Here is a 22,724-nt window from a genome sequence, read left to right as displayed (position 1 = left end):
ACAAGGTCGTGCGTTTCCCCGACTGTTTATGTCGTCTTTGCACAAAAACCGTGGGATGTGTACTGATCTATTTATTTATTAGTTGCAATTATTTATCATGGTTTTGAAGTAGCTTTCAGTATTTTTTGTCTCCCACCTCCCGCCCCACCTCCCACCTCCCTCAAAAGCTGTCCACCCCTCAGTAATTGTGTATCTTTGGCATGGTTGGGTCGAGACATAATTAAGGGGCGATTCTATCTTTTTTCAGAAAAAAAATCCAACGGGATTTACCGAAGCCTTCCGATTCTTTCTTTATACGCACTTGCAGAAGGAGAAGAAGCTCCATTTAGCAGTACAGTCAAGGAGACCTTTTATTCACAATGGCAGACCGAAGAGATGACCCAGGGTAAGAACAGCCAAATATTATCAAGCATTTTATTTTATAACGTACGTTGATACCAACTCCTTCGAATTCAGCATAGAAAGAACAGGAAATTATAAGATAAACCATGAAACCACGTGCTCATTTCATGCCTATATCTATAATTGATATTTTGTGGGTGAAAGATAGTTTAAATCAAATAATTATAGTTTTTTTTTTACAGGAACTTTATATTTTTATCTTATCTTTATTTAGAAGGGTCATTTACCACTGTTGACAAGCGGATGATGGTAACTGAAGTTACCACGATCCCAAAATGGCGGAGGGGAATCCCCGTAAGATCTTTCCCTCTTAATTTCTTTGTTTTTAAATAAATGTGGCTAACATTACTCAGCCGTCGTTTGGTTATTAACATTTGGGATCGTGGTAACTTCAGTTACCATCATCCGCTTGTCAACAGTGATTTACGAATTTTAGCTAAAAAGATGTCCATTTAAATCTCCCCACGCCTTTTTAAAGGGGGAAGCTTCGATGTTCCATTCCTCAAATGTATCCTAGTCATACAGTTAATTTCATGCAATTTAAATATCAAAATTTTGAAATTGTCTTTTCTTTTCAGCAAATTTTTTGTTGGAAACCTTAGCTGGGAGACAGATAATGGTAAGATAAAATAACCTTACTATAATATTGGGGAAATATATATAGCTACAATGTACATATCTTTAAATTGTTTGTACAACAGCCTGAACAGGGAGATATATTGCAGCATATCATTTTCATGTGAAAACTTAAGCCACATGCCAGCTCTCTTTACTTTTGGAATATTCAGCTATTCCTCTGTGGAAATGTTACAGGTCTGTGGCTAAGTGTGAAGACTAAGCATGCAGTTCTTAATAGGTTCTAAAATTAAATCAGACAATGGTGTCAAGGAAACTGAATATTAAAACAAATAGGTACGTCATATCAGAAAAATATCTAACGAAATGAACTGTATACATTGACACATTGACAAGCTATGCACTTGTGATAATATAAATACATTGTATTTAGGAAATAAGTGTGACCTGAACCTGGGTTGCAATTCTGGCTCTGGTCTGCACAATGTCCAAAAATATCAAAAAGTATTAAGAGCTACAGTTCAGCAGCTATTTTGTAGCTTGCCTTTATCTATCTGACACGGGGGAGATTTACTTTTAGTAGAGTAGCAAGTATCGAGTTGTAAAAAGTGAGTATCGAGTTGTCAAAAGTGAGTATCGAGTAGCAAAAAGTGAGTATCGAGTAACAAAAAGTGAATTTCGAGTAGCAAAAAGTGAGTATCAAGTAGCAAAACGTAAGTATCGAGTTATAAAAAGTGAGTATCGAGTAGCAAAAAGTGAGTATTGAGTTGTTAAAAGTGAGTATCGAGTAGCAAAAAAATGAGTATCAAGTAGCAAAACGGGAGTATCGAGTTATAAAAAGTGAATATCGAGTAGCAAAAAGTGAGTATGAGTAACAAAAAGTGAGTATCGAGTAGTAAAAAGTGAGTATCGAGTATTAATTAATAACCAACAAAAACATTATTTGTAAATAGAATTGTTTTAACAAAATAATAATCAATTTATTAATGGAATCATACTGTACAATTTACAACAAAGAGAGGGGTGCAGGTTTGATACTGTCGCATTGCTTGCTTCACGCCAACTGTAATTTTCTCGTCCTCTGAAGGAATATAAAGTAAGACCTTTGATTTCATTGCATTTCTGTGATGTAGTTGATTTAAAGAAGACGTAGAAGTATGTAGATAAGGAATTAAACTGAGTTGATATATAACACATTTAATTTAATATGGTCAGGAGCCTCTGGCCTTTGTTATTCTTGTATGTCTTAGTTCATTTATATGTTTTGGAGTTTAGTGTGACGTCCATTTTCACTGAACAAGTGCACATTTTGTTAAGGGGCCAGCTGAAGTCCGCCTCCGGGTGCAGGATTTTCTCGTTGTGTTGAAGACCCATTGGTGGCCTTCGGCTGTTTTCTGTCCTCTGGTTGGGTTGTTGTCTCTTTGACACATTCCCCATTTCCATTCTCAATTTTAGGAAATGTTGCATTGACTTAAGCAACGAAAAAATCTCAAAACCTTGATCGTTTTGCAAATACCCAAAACAGCATACTTTCAAGTGAACAACAATTAAAAAAAAGTGAAAAGTAGAATAACAAAAATACCGAACTCCAAAGAAAATTCAAAACAGAAAATATATTCTTAAATGTATAGACGACACGTAATAAGTGTCCTTAAACTGTAAGAGGAAATATTTTCACTGTTTAGCTCACCCTAGCCAAAGGCTGCTGTGAGCTATTGCCAACACTTGGCTTCTGTTGTCCTCATTTGTAGTCCGTTGTTTGTTAATTTTTCATATTTTGATCTTCTTCTAGAGAACCATTAAACAGATTTATTTTTCGAATATGTTTCTCTAATTGTCCTTTCTAAGTGTTGATACTTTGTTGTTGATTGGTCAACAAACATGGCCGCCATGGTTGATTGTTAAGTACCAGGCTTTGTAAGAACAAGGCAATTTCACAACATGACTGAAAAAAAAACCCGCCAACCTAACCATCCTATTTTGAAGTTACTCTCATCCTGAGTTAGAAATGGTTGGTCTTTCTGCGTGTCTGTTAATAACTTTTGGTTAGAATGATAGCAAATTTCGGAGTTAGTTCCCCTTAATTATTAATTTCCAGTGCATTTTAACTTGATTATATCTATTTATACTAGAACAGGAAAATGAACTGAATGATATATTTGTGCATCATTATACATTCTAAAGGACAAGGTACGATAAGCATCAGAAAACGGCCCCCAATTTTCGTTCAAATTAAAAATGACATGCCATAAATTATAATACTACATTTATAAAGTTTAAAACCTATATTTTTGTAAACATCAATAGATTTGTCAACTTCGGCTGATATTATTCATGCTTTGTTGCTGTAAACACCTCAAGATTCGCGAAAAGGGCAGAAAAATGGCAGTTTCCAAACCTTTCTCTGCATTTATAACTAAGAGCGTACCTACGGCCCACGATCATATTTGTACCTGACATTCCTTGAATATAAATGTTGATGCAGTTCAAGTATCTTAGTGGGCCGTAGGTACGCTCATAGTCAAAAATTAAAAAAAAAGGTGAAAAAATCGTAGTTTTCATCGAATCATCGAAATATTTAAACGAACTGCGGACCGGAGATGATTTCCGGTATTCATTAGATCCGACGACAGACTTTTCATCGTGCTAGTTTCTTACGACCATGTGATGTAAATTTTACATATATGAAAAAGTAACACAGGATATTCCTGTATTTATTATTGTATGAATTTAAAATGAGATTTTAGCAGACCGTCAAGTTTTGACACAAAATCAGAAGGACTTGTGACAAACTTCAGAAACATTTTGGGAATGTAAATGAAACCAAAGTTATTTAATAACTGGTTCATACTCAAACAGTTCCTTTTTAACTAAATTTTAATATTTAGAACACTATGACACAAACGTTAATCATGGATTGGCATGTTGAAGCAAAAATATGTCTTTTGTAGCGTAAAAACTGCAAAGTGCCAAAGATTTGTTAAGCATGTAATCTCCGTGGAAATTCTAAACAGAAACATATTTTGAATATAAATTCTATACTCAACAGATCGATATTGGTGTCAACATTAAATTTTAGTACAACTTTACCCTTCAGAAACACGTATTTTGTTTGATAAATGACAAAATCGTCGCCCTGTTCAGAATTATTAATCTCCGTTGCCGCTTTTGTGAAAAGTGCTTTCTTTCACGTCCGCATTTCTATCAAGTATGGCATGCCAAGTTAACATTTTAGGCAATCATTACAGATGACGAAAATAAATTTCAAAACTGTGAATAAAAACATCCATTGTAATTCATACGACATAAGTAGACACCATGGGACAATTTTAATTATTTAATTGTGTAAGTGTAAACAGTAATAAAGATCAAACAAAACTATCCAACAAAAGTGTGTATCTTGAGTGATATTTTGGTCATGGTGTTGTTTGTATTTATTGGACTTATGATTTGTAATTGTTCCCCGCCTTCTCGTCGCTCTTTTTCAACGACAACGCATGCCACTTCGTATTTCTTGTCTGAAAATTATTCTCTACATTACTTTCCGTCATAAATATGCATGAAGTATTTGCCACTGGACGGTCAGAAAACAACATTCAATCAATCATATCTCCTCTTAAATTGCAGTACTATAATGACTTTAAACATATTTAAACAAATAAAAGATTCGTTTAATTTTTATACGGCCGCAAACAAATTTTGTGGTCGTATATTGGTATGATGTTGGCGTCGTCGTCGTCCGAGACACATTGGTTTTCGCACTCTAACTTTAGTTTAAGTGAATGGATCTTTTTGAAATTTGACCATAAGGTTAAATACCACAAAAGGAAGGTTGGGATTGATTTTGGGGGTTATGGTACCAACAGTTAGGGGCCAAAAAGGGGCCAAAAATAAGCATTTTCTAGTTTCCAGACAATAACTGTGGAACGGTGTATGGATCTCTCTGAAATTATACTACAAGTTTCCATACCACAAAGGGATGGTTAGGATTTGCTTTGGGGGGTTATGGCTCAAACCGTTTAGGAATTAGGGGCAAAAAAGGGGGAAAAACAAGGTTGTCCTGGTTAATGGACAAATACTTTAGTACAAAACATAATTTAAAGCAGTGTAAGGGAGATAAATCAAATACATCATTGAAATTATCTCCCTTACACTGCTTTTAAATTATGTATAAAGTAATGGTTAATGAACAATAAAGATAATTTAAAACAGTGTAAGGGAGGTAATCCAAATACAACGTTTTGGTTACTTCCCTTACACTGCTTTTAAATTATGTTTAAAGAAATACATATTTATAAAGGAAGACCAGTAAAAATATCTGCAAATGTTGCATCTTTTTTTTTTTACAAAAAAATCCATATGAAAGATTTGACAGTATATTTTTAATTCTATTATAAAATAGATTAAGTTAGCACTATGGTAAATTTAAATGGGTCATTATGGTTGCCAACTCCATTGGAAATTTGAATTGAGATTATGACCATATCTTGAGGGAAAGAATTTTTTTGGGGAAAAAAGGGGGGGGGGGGATAAAAAGAAATTGTGGGGGGTCAATTTTTTCTCATTTCAGATTTCAGAAATTAAAAAGAAATATTCTTCAAATATTATTTTTTTTTCATATTTCAAATATTGAAAAATTTCAAGAAGTAATCTTTAATTGGACAGTATGGCGCATTAGATTTGTAAAATCTTTGATCACATTTATTTAATTGTTATGCCGAATCTGACAGTGTATTTAAAAAATTTAAATTTTTAATTTTGGGTCCAGTTTTCAAATTGGTCTACATTAAGGTCCAAAGGGTCCAAAATTAAACTTTGTTTGATTTTAGCAAAAATTGAATATATGAGGTTCTTTGATATGCTGAATCTAAACATGTGTTTAGATTTTTGATTATGGGCCCAGTTTTCAAGTTGGTCCAAATTGGGGTCCAAAATTAAACTTTGTTTGATTTCAACAAAAATTGAATATATGAGGTTGTTTGATATGCTGAATCTAACCATGTATTTAAATTTTTTATTTGTGGGCCCCGCTATCAAATTGGTTCATATTGAGGTCAAAAGGGTTCAAAATTAAACTTTGTTTGATTTCATCAAAAATTGAATTATTGGGGTTCTTTGATATTCCAAATCTAACCGTGTTTTTAGATTTTTAATTTGGGTCCCGTTTTTTAAATTGGTCTTCATTGAGGTCCAAAGGGTCCAAAATTAAACTTAGTTTGATTTTAACAAAAATTGAATTCTTGGGGTTCTTTGATATGCTTAATCTAAACATGTGTTTAGATTTTTATACGACCGCAAAAAAATTTTGAGGTCGTATATTGGTATGACGTTGGCGTCGTCGTCGTCCGGCGTCGTCGTCCGAATACACAATGGTTTTCGCACTCTAACTTAAGTTTAAGTGAATGGATCTCTATGAAATTTTACCATAAGGTTCAATACCACAATAGGAAGGTGGGGATTGATTTTGGGGGTTATGGTACCAACAGTTAAGGAATTAGGGGCCGAAAATAAGCATTTTTGTAACTTCCAGACATAACTTGTGTGTTAGCATATGGATCTCTCTGACATTGTACCACAAGATTCCATATCACAAAGGGTCAATGCTGGGATTGATTTTGGGGTTAATTGCCACAAAATTTTAGGAATAAGGGGCCAAAAGGGGGCAAAAAAGAAGCATTTTTCTAGTTTCATGACTATAACTTGTGTGTAAGTGTATGGATCTTTCTGAAATTTTACTACAAGGTTCCATTTCACAAAGGGAAAGCTGGAATTGAGTGTTGTGGTAATTGCCCAAAACGTTTAGTAATAAGGGGCCTAAAAAGGGGTTTAAAATAGCATTTTTTAGTTTCTAGACAATAACTTGTGTTCAAGTGTATGGATCTCTCTAAAATTGTATTACAAGGTACCATACCACAAAGGCAAGGCTGTTATTGAGCTTGGTTTGGGGGGAAAGGGGGGTGGGGGTGATGAATCATAAGGGGGGCCGGGGTCAAAAAAGGGGTAATTTTTTTTTTTCCTTTTATTTTTGTTTAAAATTTACATTTTAAGTTAGTTATTTTTTATCACGAAGAGAAAGTAGGAATTGAGTTTTGGGGTTAATTGCTCAAACATTTATGAATAAGGGGCCAAATATTGGTCAAAAATAAGGATTTTTTTAGTTTGCAACAAAAATTTGTGTTCAAGTGTATGGATCTCTGTGGAATTGTATTTCAATGTACCATACCACAAATTGAAGGTTGTGATTGAGGTGGGGGATGATGAATCAAAAGGGGGTTGAAAAAATGTGTGGGAGGTAGGATTTTTTTTTTTCCTTTTTTTTTCTTTAAAATTTTCCATTTAAAGATGGTTGTTTCAGATTTATATATGAAAGAAAATAATAATGATACGGTTATATATCATGAGGAATTGAAATTTAAAATTATGTATATCGGAAATTTAGGTTACATTGGAAAGTAATAATTGGCTTTGGGGGGGGGGGGGGGGGGGGGGGGGGGGGGGGGGGGGGTGGTTATGGCTCTAATGTTTAAGGAATAAGGGGAAAAAAGGTTAAAAAACAAGGGTTTCCATTTTAATAGACAAATAATTGAGTAAAGAACATTATTTAAAAGCAGTGTAAGGTTGGTAATTCAAACTCATTTAAATATCTCATCTACACTGCTTTTAAATTATGTAAATTGGAAATTTGCCAATAACTTTATTGTTAATAAATGCATTGGAAATTTGCCAACAATTTTAGTGTAATAAACTTCATTGGAAATTTGCCAATATAAAATTTTGCTGATGAAGGTTTTTTGTTTACCTTTAGCCTTGACTATGAAGTCATTTTCTATTTTTATAGCCTTATGATGTAGTTGAATTATTTAATACTTTTATGATGTGTTTAAATGGGGTTTTATCATGTTTATGGTTGCAAATTTATTGTTTTAGTATAATAAACTCCATTTAAAATTTGCCAATAAAAAAATTTTTGTTTATTTTTAGCTATGATTATGATGTCATTTTCTATTTTACTTTTATGGTTGCAAAGAAATTTTTATTTTTAGATATTACTGTTAAATGATGCTGATTAAGGTTTTTGCTATGTTTAGCCATGACTATGATGTCATTTTCTATTTTAATATCTGTTATGATGTATTTAAATGGGCTTTTATGGTTACAAAGGAATTTACTTATAGATATTACTATAAAATGTTGCTGATGCTGATTAAGGATTTTGTTTATTTTTAGCCATGACTATGATGTCATTTTCTATTTTAATACCTTTATGGTGTAATTTCCATTTTTAGATATTACTGTTAAATGATGCTGATTAAGGGTTTTTTGCTATGTTTAGCCATGACTATGATGTCATTTTCTATTTTAATATCTTTATGATGTATTTAAATGGGCTTTTATGGTTACAAAGGAATTTTATTTTTAGATATTACTTTAAATGTTGCTGATTAAGGATTTTTGTTTATTTTTAGCCATGACTATGATGTCACTTTCTATTTTAATACCTTTATGATGTATTTAAATGGGCTCCCATGTATTTAGATTTTTGATTATTTATACATGTTACCAAATTGGTCCACATTGAACAAAAACAGTCCAAATTTCAACTTTATTACATTACATCAAACATTGAATTCTACATATTCTTTGATATATTGAAATTAACAAACAATTTAGTTTATGGATATTCCACCATAATAGGTAAATTAAATTTTTTCCAGTTCTTACACCACATTCATCCTGTGTCAGAAACCTATGCTGTGTCAAATATTTAATGACAATCCAAAGTCATAGCTGTATCAAGCTTGAATTTTGTGTCCATACTTGCCCCAACTGTTCAGGGTTCGACCTCTGCGGTCGTATCAAGCTGCGCCCCAGCGAAGCATTTTATTGATTATGGGCCCAGTTTTCAAGTTGGTCCAAGTTGGGGTCCAAAATTAAACTTTGTTTTGATTTCAACAAAAATTGAATATATAGGGTTCTTTGATATGCTGAATCTAACCATGAATTTAGATTTTTTATTTGTGGGCCCCGCTATCAAATTGGTTCATATTGAGGTCAAAAGGGTCCAAAATTAAACTTTGTTTGATTTCATCAAAAATTGAATTATTGGGGTTCTTTGGTATTCCAAATCTAACCGTGTATTTAGATTTTTAATTTGAAGTCCCGTTTTTTAAATTGGTCTACATTAAGGTCCAAAGGGTCCAAAATTAAACTTAGTTTGATTTTGGCAAAAATTGAATTCTTGGGGTTCTTTGATATGCTGAATCTAAACATGTGTTTAGATTTTTGATTATGGGCCCAGTTTTCAAGTTTGTCCAAGTTGGGGTCCAAAATTAAACTTTGTTTGATTTTAACAAAAATTGAATATATGGGGTTCTTTGATATGCTGAATCTAACCATGTATTTTGATTTTGGACATTGGACCATAATAGGTAAATTAAAAAAATTCAAGTTCTTAGACCACATTCTTTCTGTGTCAGAAACCTATGCTGTGTCAAATATTTAATAACAATCCAAATTCAGAGCTGTATCAAGCTTGAATGTTGTGTCCATACTTGCCCCAACTGTTCAGGGTTCGACCTCTGCGGTCGTATCAAGCTGCGCCCCAGCGAAGCATTTTATTGTAACTTGATACTCACTTTTTATACGACCGCAAAAATTAAAAAAATTTTGGTCGTATATTGGTATGACGTCGGCGTCGTCCGAAGACACATTGGTTTTCGCACTCTAACTTTAGTTTAAGTGAATGGATCTCCATGAAATTTTACCATAAGGTTCAATACCACGAAAGGAAGGTTGGGATTGATTTTGGGGGTTATGGTACCAACAGTTAAGGAATTAGGGGCCAAAAAGGGGCCAAAATAAGCATTTTTGTAACTTTCAGGCAATAACTTGTGTGTAAGTGTATGGATCTCTCTGACATTGTACCACAAGGTTCCATATCACAAAGGGAAGGCTGTAATTGATTTTGGGGGTTATTGCCTCAAAATTTTAGGAATTAGGGGCCAAAAAAGGGGCAAAAAACAAGCATTTTTCTAGTTTCATGACAATAACTTGTGTGTAAGTGTTTGGATATTTCTGAAATTGTACTACAAGGTTTCATATCACAAAGGGAAAGCTGGAATTGAGTTCGGGGTAATTGCCTGAAACGTTTAGGAATTAGGGGGCCAAAAAGGGGCCAAAAATAAGCATTTTTCTAGTTTCAAGACAATAACTTGTGTTCAAGTGTATGGATCTCTCTGAAATTGTACTGCAAGGTACCATACCACAAAGGGAAGGCTGGGATTGAGTTTGGGGGTGATGAATCATAAGGGGGTTCAAAAAATTTGGGGGGGGGGGATTTTTTTTTTTTTTTCTTTTTTTTTTCTTTTAAAATTTTCCATCTTAAGTTGGTTATTTCTGATTTATATTTAAAAGCAAATAATAATGATATGGTAGGAGATACACACCAAACAGGATGTGTAAATTTTTATATAATAAGTATTGTGCAATAGCAAGAAATTTTCAATTGCACAGTATTGCACAATAGCAAAAAATCTTCAATTGACCAGTATTGCGCAATAGCAAGAAATCTTCAATTGCACAGTATTGCGCAATAGCAAGAAATATCCAATAGCACAATATTGCGCAATAGCAAGAAATTGTCAATTGTACAGTATTGCGCAATAGCAAGAAATATTCAATTGCACAGTATTGTGCAAAAGAAGATACTTCGTATAAATTGCTTATTTCTTGATCAATTTCAATGGGGTTTTATTCTTGGGGTTCTTTAATATGCTGAATATAACTGTGTATTAAGTTTTTGGATTTTGGGCCCCGTTTTTAAATTGGTCCACATTGAGGTCCAAAGGGTCCAAAATTTAACTTTGTTTGATTTCATCAAAAATTGAATTATTGGGGTTCTTTGATATGACGAATCTTACCGTGTATTTAGATTCTTAATTTTTGGTTCCGTTTTCAAATTGGTCTACATTAAGGTCCAAAGGGTCCAAAATTAAACTTAGTTTGATTTTAACAAAAATTGAATTTTTAGTGTTCTTTGATATGCTGAATCTAAACATGTATTTAGATTTTTGATTATGGGCCCAGTTTTCAAGTTGGTCCAAATCGGGGTCTTAAATTAAACTTTGTTTGATTTCAACAAAAATTGAATATATGGGGTTCTTTGATATGCTGAATCTAACCATGTATTTAGATTTTTGGGCCCCGTTATCAACGTTGTCCACATTGAGATCAAAAGGGTCCAAAATTAAACTTTGTTTGATTTCATCAAAAATTGAATTCTTGGGGTTCTTTGATATGCTGAATCTAACCATGTATTTAGATTTTGGATATTGGACCATAATAGGTGAATGTCCAATTTAAAATTTTTAAGTTCTTAGACCACATTCATTCTGTGTCAGAAACCTATGCTGTGTCAAATATTTAATCACAATCCAAATTCAGAGCTGTATCAAGCTTGAATGTTGTGTCCATACTTGCCCCAACTGTTCAGGGTTCGACCTCTGCGGTCGTATCAAGCTGCGCCCTGCGGAGCATTTTATTATAACTTGATACTCACTTTTTTGGGGGGGGGGTCGTTAAAAAACAAACTTAGTTTACAACTTGGAAATCTTACAGAGAGATAGCAAGCAGTAGCCCAAATCGTCGTGTCTAATGATAGCTTGTTTCTGGAGTTTACCAAAAATATAGTGAGGTATCCTGCTACAAGTTTTCGCGTGTCCCTACACTGTAACACACTTCAGATCACTTGATCTTAAAAACTGAGCCGAGGGTCGACTCGGTAAACATGTAAAAGTACTTCATCAAGGGATGAAACTTGAAACTTGAATGTCCAAGGAATAAGCAAGTCCAAACCTTGTATGTGTAGTCGTTGAACTCTAGGTTCCCACGTAAAGTTAAAATGCCCCTATTTGAAGAAGAATACACTCACGAAAACACGAAAAATTCACTAAATTCGCGTTCACTGTTTTGATTTTGACCGCCTGACAACTTTACGGAAATATCAGAGTGATTATAAACAAGTACTCTGTGACGGGCAACTTAATATAATATCCGTGTTTTAAAGATTTTAATGATATCAAGCCAGTCCAGTTCAAACTATTATCACGTGGTACAATTCTCATTTACATATTATGAATATTAATTAGCAAAAGTACTACTAATTTCTGGCTATGAGATCCTAAGTCGGTTGAGTAAGTGATGGGACCAGTCCTAGACCTCGCTGTAGAAAATGTAGGTGCCATTAGCATTGATGTCTGTGTCTGGTGTCCAGTTGTGAGGATTTCGGCCCTTGTGGTGGTGTTCCTTGGCAGAGTAATGTCTTGTCCTTTGGCTTTACGCTTCCTGGCTGTTCTTCTCAACATTGTGCTACAACTCAACCAAAGTAAATTTTAACAAGTGTTTCTATATAACATTAGCGTAACAAAATCAAATGAGTGTTAAAGCAAAATAAAAATTACATTTACAAGAAACAGTATATTCAAGCTGTGACTGGTTAATGACATTATAATTTATGGCTTAATTTGTGATTTATCTCAACCATTCATTGTACTTTTACATGTTTACCGAGTCGACCCTCGGCTCAGTTTTTAAGATCAAGTGATCTGAAGTGTGTTACAGTGTAGGAACACGCGAAAACTTGTAGCAGGATACCTTACTATATTTTTGGTAAACTCCAGAAACAAGCTATCATTAGACACGACGATTTGGGCTACTGCTTGCTATCTCTCTGTAAGATTTCCAAGTTGTAAACTAAGTTTGTTTTTTAACGAGAGTTTCACTTCGGGTTTGAAAATAGGGGTCCGTTCGCCCCAAAGTGGGTTCGTCCATTTGCCCAACAGCCGTGTACGTCCCTTCGCACCTTGGTCCGTTAATATCGTTTGTATTGATAACTTCCGTCCACTTTTTATAGCAAACAGGATGCTGACAGTAATAAACACAATTCTTTTGTAGAACACATAGATAACTCGGACAATTTGTTTTTGAAAATAACAGTAATATTTATAGAGCGAGATACATTTCTCCAATGAACAATTTTATGAATAGTTTCAGTCTATTCTTTAGGCAATATTACTTTTAAAATATTATATCTTTTTACAATATTGTTAATATTACAATGATTAGTTACATTTTGTATCATCTCATCTATAGCCATTTCTGGTAAAAAAAACCTCTATAACTTCATAACATATATCTTTTACCTGAAAAATTCCAGCATTTATAAAATCATACCATATAACAGTTTTCCCACCATACAATACAATACATTTGTGTACATTTGGAAATTTTACAAATTGTAAATTTTTTACTATGTCTTATTCGCATAATATCAATAGTATAACAATGCCATAAATGTCATGTCATTCACTTATGTCTTGTTGAAATGTATGTATGCACTGTAGTTAGAACACCAAAAAGATCAATAAAAAATAAAAAAAAAAAAAAAAAAAAAAAAAGAGATCATAAAAGCTCGGGAAGAAGGAATTGCCCTTGAACAAAAAGACATTAAACCTGTGATGGATTCCAGCTCTCTCAACATTATCTTTTTCCTATGTAATAAAGAACTCAACTCTGATTGCAGTTTTTCCAATTTCTCCTGAGGAATAATAACCATCATACGAACAGTATCAATGACAAAACCCAAAAAAGGGATGATTGTAGCAGGTCCAATTGTTTTATTTTCTGCAATAGGAACCCCCAATTCATTACAAACCTTGCTGAAAGCTTCCATTAAAATACTACAATGGCCAGTTGATTTGGCACTAATAAAAATAAAGTCATCTAAGTAATGATCAACTGAATGTAACCTACTATGCTCTTCAACAAGCCACTGAAGAAACGTCGCAAACTTTTCAAATAAATTACACGAGATTGAACAACCAAAAGGAAGAGATTTGTCGATGTAAAAGTGGTCATTAAATTTAATTCCAAGCAAATCAAAGTTAGCAGGATTTACTATCAAATTCCGAAAAGCCGACTTAATATCAATTCTAGCCAGTTCTGATGACAAACTGCATTGATAATTTTTTTCTAAAATAGTGTCTAAAGAAGTGTAATTCACCTTGCAATATACCTGATGAATATATGAATTAACACTTTCACCTGGCGGGAACGATAAATTTGTTATTAGTCTCCAACTACTGTCTGATTTAGGCACAAGCCCTATAGGATTTATACGGAGGGTTGAAATGGGCATAACTTTGGAAGGCCCTAACATTCTACCACGATTTACCTCGTTTTGCAACTTGTGTAAAACTTCATCACTATTTTGTTCAGCTGAAATTAAATTTTTTGAAAAAGAATGAATGCGAGGGCCTGTATACTGGAGTCTGAATCCATGTAAAAAAAACAGAAAAAATTTCAGCAGCAACCACTTTGTCGGGGTAACTTACCAAACATGCTTCTAAACATTTAATTCTTATGGGGGTATGCCCCTTGTCCCATAAATGCATTAGTCTTGGGTTTTAACCAGGTTGCCTAAATGAGAAATTATATCTGCTTTGAGGTCTAGGGGACCTGAATCTTGGATTAGCAAAAGAAGGTCTTTGGTTATGCAATGTAAATGTCTGCCCATTAGGGCAGGTTATAACAGGATGACCTGCATTGCAACGAATGCAAACAAGCTTATAAAAATATATTTTGGGGGGGGGGGGGGGTCTCAACATGGGATTTTGGGATACAGTTGTGCAGCTGGGATTTAAAAAACACCCCCAATTCATATATTGAATAATTGTGAAATCCTTACCTATACATATATTTCACAGCGAAATCATAACCCATTCATATATTTATCAATAACAAAACTTGTCAATAAGTTTCAGCAGATGTGGAAATTTTAATGACAAAGAGTTTGGGAAAATCAGTGAAGATAGTTGCACAACCAACTGAAAAATTATGACCCATTTATATACCACAATTACTACCTATTGATATATTTCCTCGGTAAAATTGCACCCCATTGATATATTTGACGTATCAAAAAAGGGACCCATTCCAGCGGCACATATGTATATACTTTCATATAGGAAGAGACCCCCCAGTGCTATCTGAAGGACAAGTTAGAATTAGGTCCTTCTCCTAAATCTTATTTTTTTGTTTTAATTTCAAATATTTTGTCGTATTTTTCTGTGTTGTGAATTTTACATAAATATACTGTTAATAACATGTTCTCCTTGTGTCTAGAAAAATGCGATCTATTTTACTATGAAGAATTGTCCCCCTAGCAACAGGTTGTGGGGAACGTAGAAATACCAGGCGTCTGTCCGTCTGGTCTTGTAAGTGCTCTCGCATACAATTCTTGACAAATCTTGGGTTAGTATCGGCAATGTTTCTAACAAGTTTGAAAATCAGTGTTATAGAAATTTCAAAAATTTCAACCAAAATGAATTTTTATTAGATCTGCAAAATACACCTTTTCATAAAATTGAATTTGAAGAAAACCCCTCTGACTGTCTACAATTGTTTTATGATATGTTGAACAAAGCTTTAGATAAACATGCTTCTGTTGTTAAAAAGAGAGTTAAAAGGGACAGACAGCCTGAATGGTATAACAGTGAAATCATTTATGCTAGGAATATGAGAGATAAATATAATGCACTTGGTTTATGGAGTGAGTATAGATTTTGGAGAAATAAAACTAAACATATCATAGATAGCTCAAAAAAGAATTATTATAAAAATATGGTAAAAGACTCCAATGACCCTAAAACTTTATGGAAATGTCTTCACAGTCTGAACCCAAAAGTTAAAAATACACCATATGAGTTAGCCACAGAAGATAACAATACAACTAAAAGTAAAAAATCAATAGCAGAAACTTTTAATAACTTTTTCACTTCCTGTGCTGAAAAATTAAGAGAACAAGGAAGTTATACACCTGTAAACAAAGCAGATTTCAGTAATCTTGGTAAATTTGTTAAAAATAAATTACATAAACATGATAAATTTTCTATACCACCAGTGATCATGAATGAGCTATTTGATGAGTTAACAAAACTTGATATAAACAAAGCATCTGGTATGGATATTATAGGACCAAAAATTCTAAGATTAAGCGCCCCTGTTATTGCATCACCTCTCACATACATATTTAATCGAATGATAGATACTGGTATATATCCTTCTTTACTGAAGAATGCTAAGGTAACACCAGTTTTCAAGGATGGTGACAAGCTTTTAGCAACAAATTACAGACCTATATCTGTTCTTCCAACTTTATCAAAATTAATAGAAAGACATGTTTCTAATAATATGTACAAATACTTATCTAAACTTAAACTTTTACACCCTACACAATCTGGTTTCAGGCCGCAGCATTCTTGTCAAACTGCACTTATTAATATCATTGACAAATGGTTGCAAGAAATGAATGATGGTAATTTAAACCTACCGTAGAAAGGCTTGTATAGTCCGCGGTTTTATTCTCCTAAATTGGACCTTCCAGACGGGGTGCGGACTATAGAGTACAATAAGCAAGAAATAAGAGAAAAATTTCAATTTCGCGGTCGAGGTGGTTTGTTTACGTTCCGCCATCTTTGTTATTTCTATTGTAGAGGGCGCTCTTAATTTTTCAAACTAATAATTTTAACTCATCCATATTAATAAGTTATTTCTATTCAATATCAAATTAATACTGATAAATATAAAAACTAAACCTTTCATTACAAATTTCTCGTTTCTTTTCAATGCATTGGTTGAAATAAACTGGTATCTGCTCGATTGAAACGATACAAACATAGTGAAAAAGACAACCGTAAACCAGCTTAGAATTTGTAAACTACAAAACGAAATCGGTTATTGTTCGTTCCGTTTTGGTGTTTCATACTGACTAATATGGTTTGTATTAGCTTAAGACCCTTCAAACATTAATGTGATAGATATATTAAAGACTGTTTTACAAAAGGATGGAACTGTTTTACTTTCAAAGTCGTATTATAGTGATATCTGTTATGTACGGATTTCGACTCTCACCGGTTAATTTCTTCTTTTACACGTGCTTTTTAAACTTCCTGTTTAAACATACACAAGTTTCTAAATTGTTTTTTAAGTAAATTAAACTTATTTTAACAATCATGAAGCGTTCTAGAATCATTAACAAGCAGTTTCAGCTTCTGTTTGATGATGGAAAACAGGTTTTTCCAAGAAAATACCGCAAACGACCGCACAGGATTTGAAATTACCGGAGTTTCATTAGACCTTTTCTAACAGTTACAAAAAGTTTTTTTACCTAAAATTTCGTGGGGAGAAGGGGGTGCGGACTATGTACCACTGCGAACTATACAAGCCTTTCTACGGTAGCAATTTTATTAGATTTTAAAAAAGCTTTTGATTTGGTAGATCATGACATTCTTTGCTTAAAACTTGAAATTTATGGATTTAGTGAGGCTGCTGTTAGTTTTTTCAAGTCATACCTGAATAACAGAAAACAGCAGGTAAACATTTGTAATGTTTACTCTAAACAACAACATGTAAAATTTGGTGTACCCCAAGGTTCTATACTTGGTCCTCTATTGTTTGTGCTATTTATAAACGACCTTCCCTTATGCATTGAAAATTGTGAAACAGACCTATATGCTGATGACACCACTCTTCATAAATCAGGGAAAAACATAGAAAATATACATGATGATGTTCAAGAAGATTTATACAGGGTTGAAGAGTGGTGCAAAATTAATAACATGTTCAATAATGCAGACAAAACAAAATGTTTGGTTACTGGAACAAAGCAGAAACTATCAATTCAGACTTATCAACCAAACTTTATAATAAATTCAAAAGTATTACAAAATTCTTCATGTGAAAAATTATTAGGCGTTAAAATTGACAGCACACTTAGCTGGAGAAATCAAATTGACGAAGTTTGTGCTAATATATCATCCAGAATATACCTTCTTTCTAAAATAAAGAAATTTTTAGATATAAATGCAAGGAAAACATATTACAATGGGTATATTCTGCCCCTGATTGACTACTGCTGTATTATTTGGGGTGAATGTTAAAATGAAGGGATAACAAGAATTTTAAAACTCCAAAAAAGGGCAGCAAGATTAGTTCTAGATGCAGATCCTTTATCCCCCTCAGCCCCCTTATTTAAAGAACTTGGGTGGATGACAGTTGACAATAGAATCAAATACCACAAATATTTACTTCTATATAAATGTATGCGTATGGAAGCTCCAATGTACCTAGTTCAAAAGTTTAAACTGAAATCAGATAATAATCCTTACTCCTTGAGAGGTGTCACTCAAGGTAATATGATAGTTCCTAAGCCAAAAGCTGAGCTATTTAAGAAATCTTTTGTTTATTCTGGATCAGTGTTATGGAATGGACTACCACACAAAATGCGTAAAGCTCAAAACGCTTATACTTTTAAACAAAGTATCAAACTTTTAAACAAAGTATCAAGAAGTACTTAACACAGTCCTGATAAGATTATGTTTTCTACAATGTATTTGTATATTCTTTTATTTTTATTTTTATTTGATTTTTTGACTACATGTGCATCTTGAACAGCCTTATATCTTATCATGTTAGTAATGTTACATTGAACTAATTGACTGTAAATTAACTATGTGTAAATATCTGTTTTTGATTGTATTGTAATTTGTATGTGAGCGCCTCAGGGAAGATAAGTCTATTGTAACTAACTGAGTTTACCCTCTTTAAATAAAGAATTTATTATTATTATTATTATTATTATATAATCAGAAATAGTAATGCCTCTTGGAAATTACAATTTGCTCTTGAGTCTTGATTTCTCTGAAGATATCTATAAAAAGTTGAAAGAACAGTTGTTTCCCTTGGAAGGATAAAATGTACATAATTCTGCCATAGGGACAAAAGAACTCTGTTCTTTTATTCTCTGTTATTTTACAAGTTGAATGGACACATGTATTATAAACAAATAAATTGGCATATTATTTTTTGTGTTATGCAGAGAGTTTATGGAACTACTTCAGTAAGTTTGGGCCACTGTCAGATGCTGTTGTAATCATGGACAGAGAAACCGGAAGGTCCAGAGGTTTTGGTTTTGTGACATTCAGAGATCCAAGAAATTTAGACGTAGTATTTCACCACCAACAACAACACGAAATTGATGGAAGACAGGTAAAAAATGTGTTTCTTTCCCAAACAATAACACTCAGCAAAATAGTTCAAATACATAAATTACCATTGGAAGTTTCTCAGTTCTTGTCCAGATATGTTAAAAAATGTTTAAAGCAAATTCTTCTCATAATATTCATTCTAAAAATTTGAAATAATTGTTTGAATTAAAAGTGCATCCGATTATCAGGATAAATTTAAAGAAAATGTTTTTACACTATATGAAAAATACATTTAAACCATGTTTTCTCGATAAACTTAAATGTTTGGGCTTAATATTAGTTCCATCTTACAGGTTTAATGTGTTAATTAATTTAATGCATATGCATATGTTTAAATATTTCGCCACCGTAATTAGTTTACATTTGAGATTTTTCACATACACGTAACTTGTATTTTGAAAAAATCCCAAATGCAAACTAGTGATTGGTCATGGAGAAAAAATGTAACATAAAAGCAAAAGAATAAATTTGACTTGGCAGCTTGTGAATGGACTTGATAGCAGAAAAAATAAAAAATGAATTACTATCATTTAGGTGCTCTACTAAAGGAGTATATGCCTGTTGCAGAGGACAGAGCAAGAGCAGGGCATGAGGTGGAAAGCTTGCTTTATGTATAAGCTTAACAGCAACACCTCAATAAATGTACAGAGTGATGGGTAAAGGTTGTGTTAATTTAGATGTGTGGACTTGACTGAATAAAACTTGGCTGTTTACACTTCAGAAACTCTATCGCATTAAAGTTAACTTCCAGTTCCTGTTCATTCTGTTTAATTGGGAAAAAGTCTGTTGTGATGAGACAAATGAAGTTTGACAAAAATAATATATACATTTTATAGATTAGTTATGTTCTTAGATATTAAATAAGTGAAACTAATTCTCCCGCCATAATACATAAATTTTTGTAAGTTTGCACATTGTTAAGGTTATGACTTGCTACTCTGACATTTAAGTAGGAGAAATTAACATTTTACAGTGAAACCTCTTATATACTGTATAAGGAAGAAATTACATATCAAAAGAAGTGTGATTGAAATGTCTTGCTGCTCAAAGATAGTTAGAATTTTACCTGGCTCTACTAAGATCCTAAATTTCATTTTGACAAATTTTCCTGTTCGGTGCTTTGAGTGAGCACACTATATTTTCTTTTTCAAAAAGTCTTCAGATGAAAACATGCAGACATAAGATATCTTTTACATGTATGATTTTTGTTTTTGAAAATTAATTCAGTGGTATGGGAAATAATGTTTTAATTTGGGAAAATTTTTAGAAGCACACTCTATTCCACAATTATTGATGAGATTTTCGCTGCATTAAAGAAAGGAATCAAGATTGGATGAATGTAGATTTTCTTTACATAAATTTCGAAATGTTGATACATTTACATTTTACAATTAGTACTTTACAATTGTAAAGCTTTGATAGTCTGAAACCTTGACTATTCTCATTGTGGAAAACTTTCAAGGACCAGAGTTCAAATACTTCAATAAATGGTTTGAAATCATTTCAAAGTTGCTACAGTATCCCTGAATTGATGAAATCTTTATAGCAATCCCAACATTGAAATCAAAAGGCAAAGATGATCTTGGAAATTTTCTGTTTTTAGAAATTTTACTGCAGTAGTAAATTTTTCTCTCCGGACAAGATAAAAGCAAAATTTCATCAAATGCGAAAGATTACTTCCATTACTTCTGAGGGGATGTTCTACTTGAATGATCAAAAGTTTCACTGTGTATTTTTTCAGTCAAACAATCAAGTAATTTTATGAAGTTATTTCTGTTAACATCACTCCAAGCAAACGTTCCAAGTGTAGAGAAATAGAGTTATTCATCTCAAGTCCTGATTCTTCATTGTTTTGACATTATTTAACTATCTTTTTTTCTTCTCTTTTAGGTCAGTGCCAAACCTTGCAATAACAGATAAACTGTTTATGGTGTTGAAGTAAAAAAAAAGACTTAAAATGTGTATTGACACATAACTAGTGGTGTATATAAATCTCCATGATTTGTAACTATGTGTCATTTGTTGTCTTGAAAATTCCATTTGTTTTTAAATATGAAAACTTCTCATTTTATACCATTGCATTGTGCACTTTGTAACAGTTAGAATTATTCAACAATTAGTGTTTGAACATAGGAGCAAAGTTATCCATGGATTCAATCATAAAATTAATTAAAAATGTTAGAAAATCTACATTAATTTCATGTATTTTAATTGATCACTGTCTTCAGAAGAAGTAAATTATATAAAGTCTTTAAAACTATTGTTGTTTGTATTGCCAGGTGTAAGGCATGGAATTCAACCAGATTTATCTGATTTTGTCTTGAGATGGAATGCGAGACATAGGTATTGCTTTTCTTGTGACGAAGGATACTTCCAACTATTGTGAAGTTTTCTGCTTAATTCAGTTTGATAGGAACTATCTGTGATACACCAATGATATCTTGTATAACATTGCATTATTAACATTTTGGTGGCTATTTCGAGGCCAAGGTCTGGCAACTTTCAATGTCAAGATTTTTTGGGGGTAAAGATTGCATGAAATGCATTCAAAACCCTATGGTACTGACTTGATATCTAAATCTTCTAAGGTTTATCCCCGTTTTTGAGATACACATAATATAGTGCATTGATCATTATATTCTATACAATCCTATCCATGAACTTTTCATGAAATTTATCAATGAAATATATGCTCATATTCAAGTTACAAAATTATGTTTACTTGTCAACAAGTAAACATAATTTTGTTAGATTCCTGCAACTTTTGTAAGGTGCAGGAATCTAATATCTGTTCTAAAAATATCAATGAATTTTATCATGTCATTGTTAAAGTCATCTCTAAGAATTGGAGTTATCTTCCTTTGTCAAGAATTTGTGTACAACCAATGCTTTATACAATGCAATATTTAATTTTACTTCCACTGATAATTTAAAGCAATCTTTACCTTTCAGTGCTTACAAGCACTTTGATTATTAAGTCAGTTTGATGCAAAATACTTGTTATAGAGCAATGATAGTTCCTATAAAGTTGCATTACCATAGGTACATAATAGTGTGACAGCTATTACGAGACCCTGCCCCTATGTCAAGGTCCAGCAACTTAATTAATAGCTATTGATAACTTTTCTGTCTAAGTCCATTTGATAGGAACATCTTGTGATAGATCAATAATATATATAAAGTTGCATTACTATCAATTTGACCTTGTCATGCCTTGTTGCAAAACGTCGTCTTTTTATGCCCCCACCGTAGCAGAGGGGGAATTAAGTTTTACCCTTGTCCGTACTTCCCAAAATTGGTTTCCGTTCTCTTGCATGTTTGCCTCAACCAACTCGTACATAGTTTGCCTCAAACAAACGTTGTGAAACTTATACAGAATGCTTATTACCACAAAACTTGGATCAAGTATTTGGGTAGCGTTTCTTTTACAGTTGAGTTGTGTCCCTTTATAACGTATGCAAGCGGGGGCATCATCTATGTCTCGTGGACACATTCCCCATTTATTTTTATTCCCCACGCCATAGTGGACACATTCCCCATTTAAGTTTTACCCTTCTCTGTCTATACTTCCCAAAATTGATTTCTACTTTTACACCATGCTTATTACAACAAAACACATATCCAGTTTTACCTTTCTAGAGT

The 22,724-nt window shown here is 32.9% G+C and overlaps 2 protein-coding genes across 11 annotated transcripts in view; one reads left to right on the top strand and one right to left on the bottom strand.

Moving 5' to 3' along the window:
• LOC127701157 (cytoplasmic dynein 1 light intermediate chain 2-like) overlaps window positions 1–22,724 on the bottom strand; it is a 722,868-nt gene that overhangs the window by 589,338 nt on the left and 110,806 nt on the right. The window lies entirely within an intron of this gene.
• On the top strand, window positions 248–21,339 carry LOC127701190 (heterogeneous nuclear ribonucleoprotein 27C-like). Of its 2 annotated transcripts, XR_007981854.1 has the most exons (5): window positions 248–385; window positions 981–1,021; window positions 18,914–19,083; window positions 19,617–19,738; window positions 20,973–21,339. XR_007981854.1 is itself a non-coding variant. In XM_052205025.1 (4 exons), the coding sequence occupies exons 1-4, from the start codon at window positions 360–362 to the stop codon at window positions 21,000–21,002; spliced, it is 267 nt and encodes an 88-aa protein (XP_052060985.1). In that variant the 5' UTR covers window positions 248–359; the 3' UTR covers window positions 21,003–21,339. The 2 variants fall into 2 exon arrangements, 1 of the variants encoding a protein (XP_052060985.1); XM_052205025.1 differs by lacking the exon at window positions 19,617–19,738.

The sequence above is a fragment of the Mytilus californianus genome, unplaced genomic scaffold, assembly GCF_021869535.1.
Source record: "Mytilus californianus isolate M0D057914Y unplaced genomic scaffold, xbMytCali1.0.p SCAF_5, whole genome shotgun sequence".
Lineage (NCBI taxonomy): Eukaryota > Metazoa > Mollusca > Bivalvia > Mytilida > Mytilidae > Mytilus > Mytilus californianus.
Note: the sequence above shows the minus strand (reverse complement) of the source record. Positions and strands in the feature narration are given on the sequence as shown.

Coding starts and splice junctions, on each gene's coding strand:
- LOC127701190 (XM_052205025.1), top strand. CDS start 360: ATGGCAGACCGAAGAGATGACCCAGG. Junction 386..980: donor GACCGAAGAGATGACCCAGG/GTAAGAACAGCC, acceptor TTTTCTTTTCAG/CAAATTTTTTGTTGGAAACC. Junction 19,084..20,972: donor ACGAAATTGATGGAAGACAG/GTAAAAAATGTG, acceptor CTTCTCTTTTAG/GTCAGTGCCAAACCTTGCAA.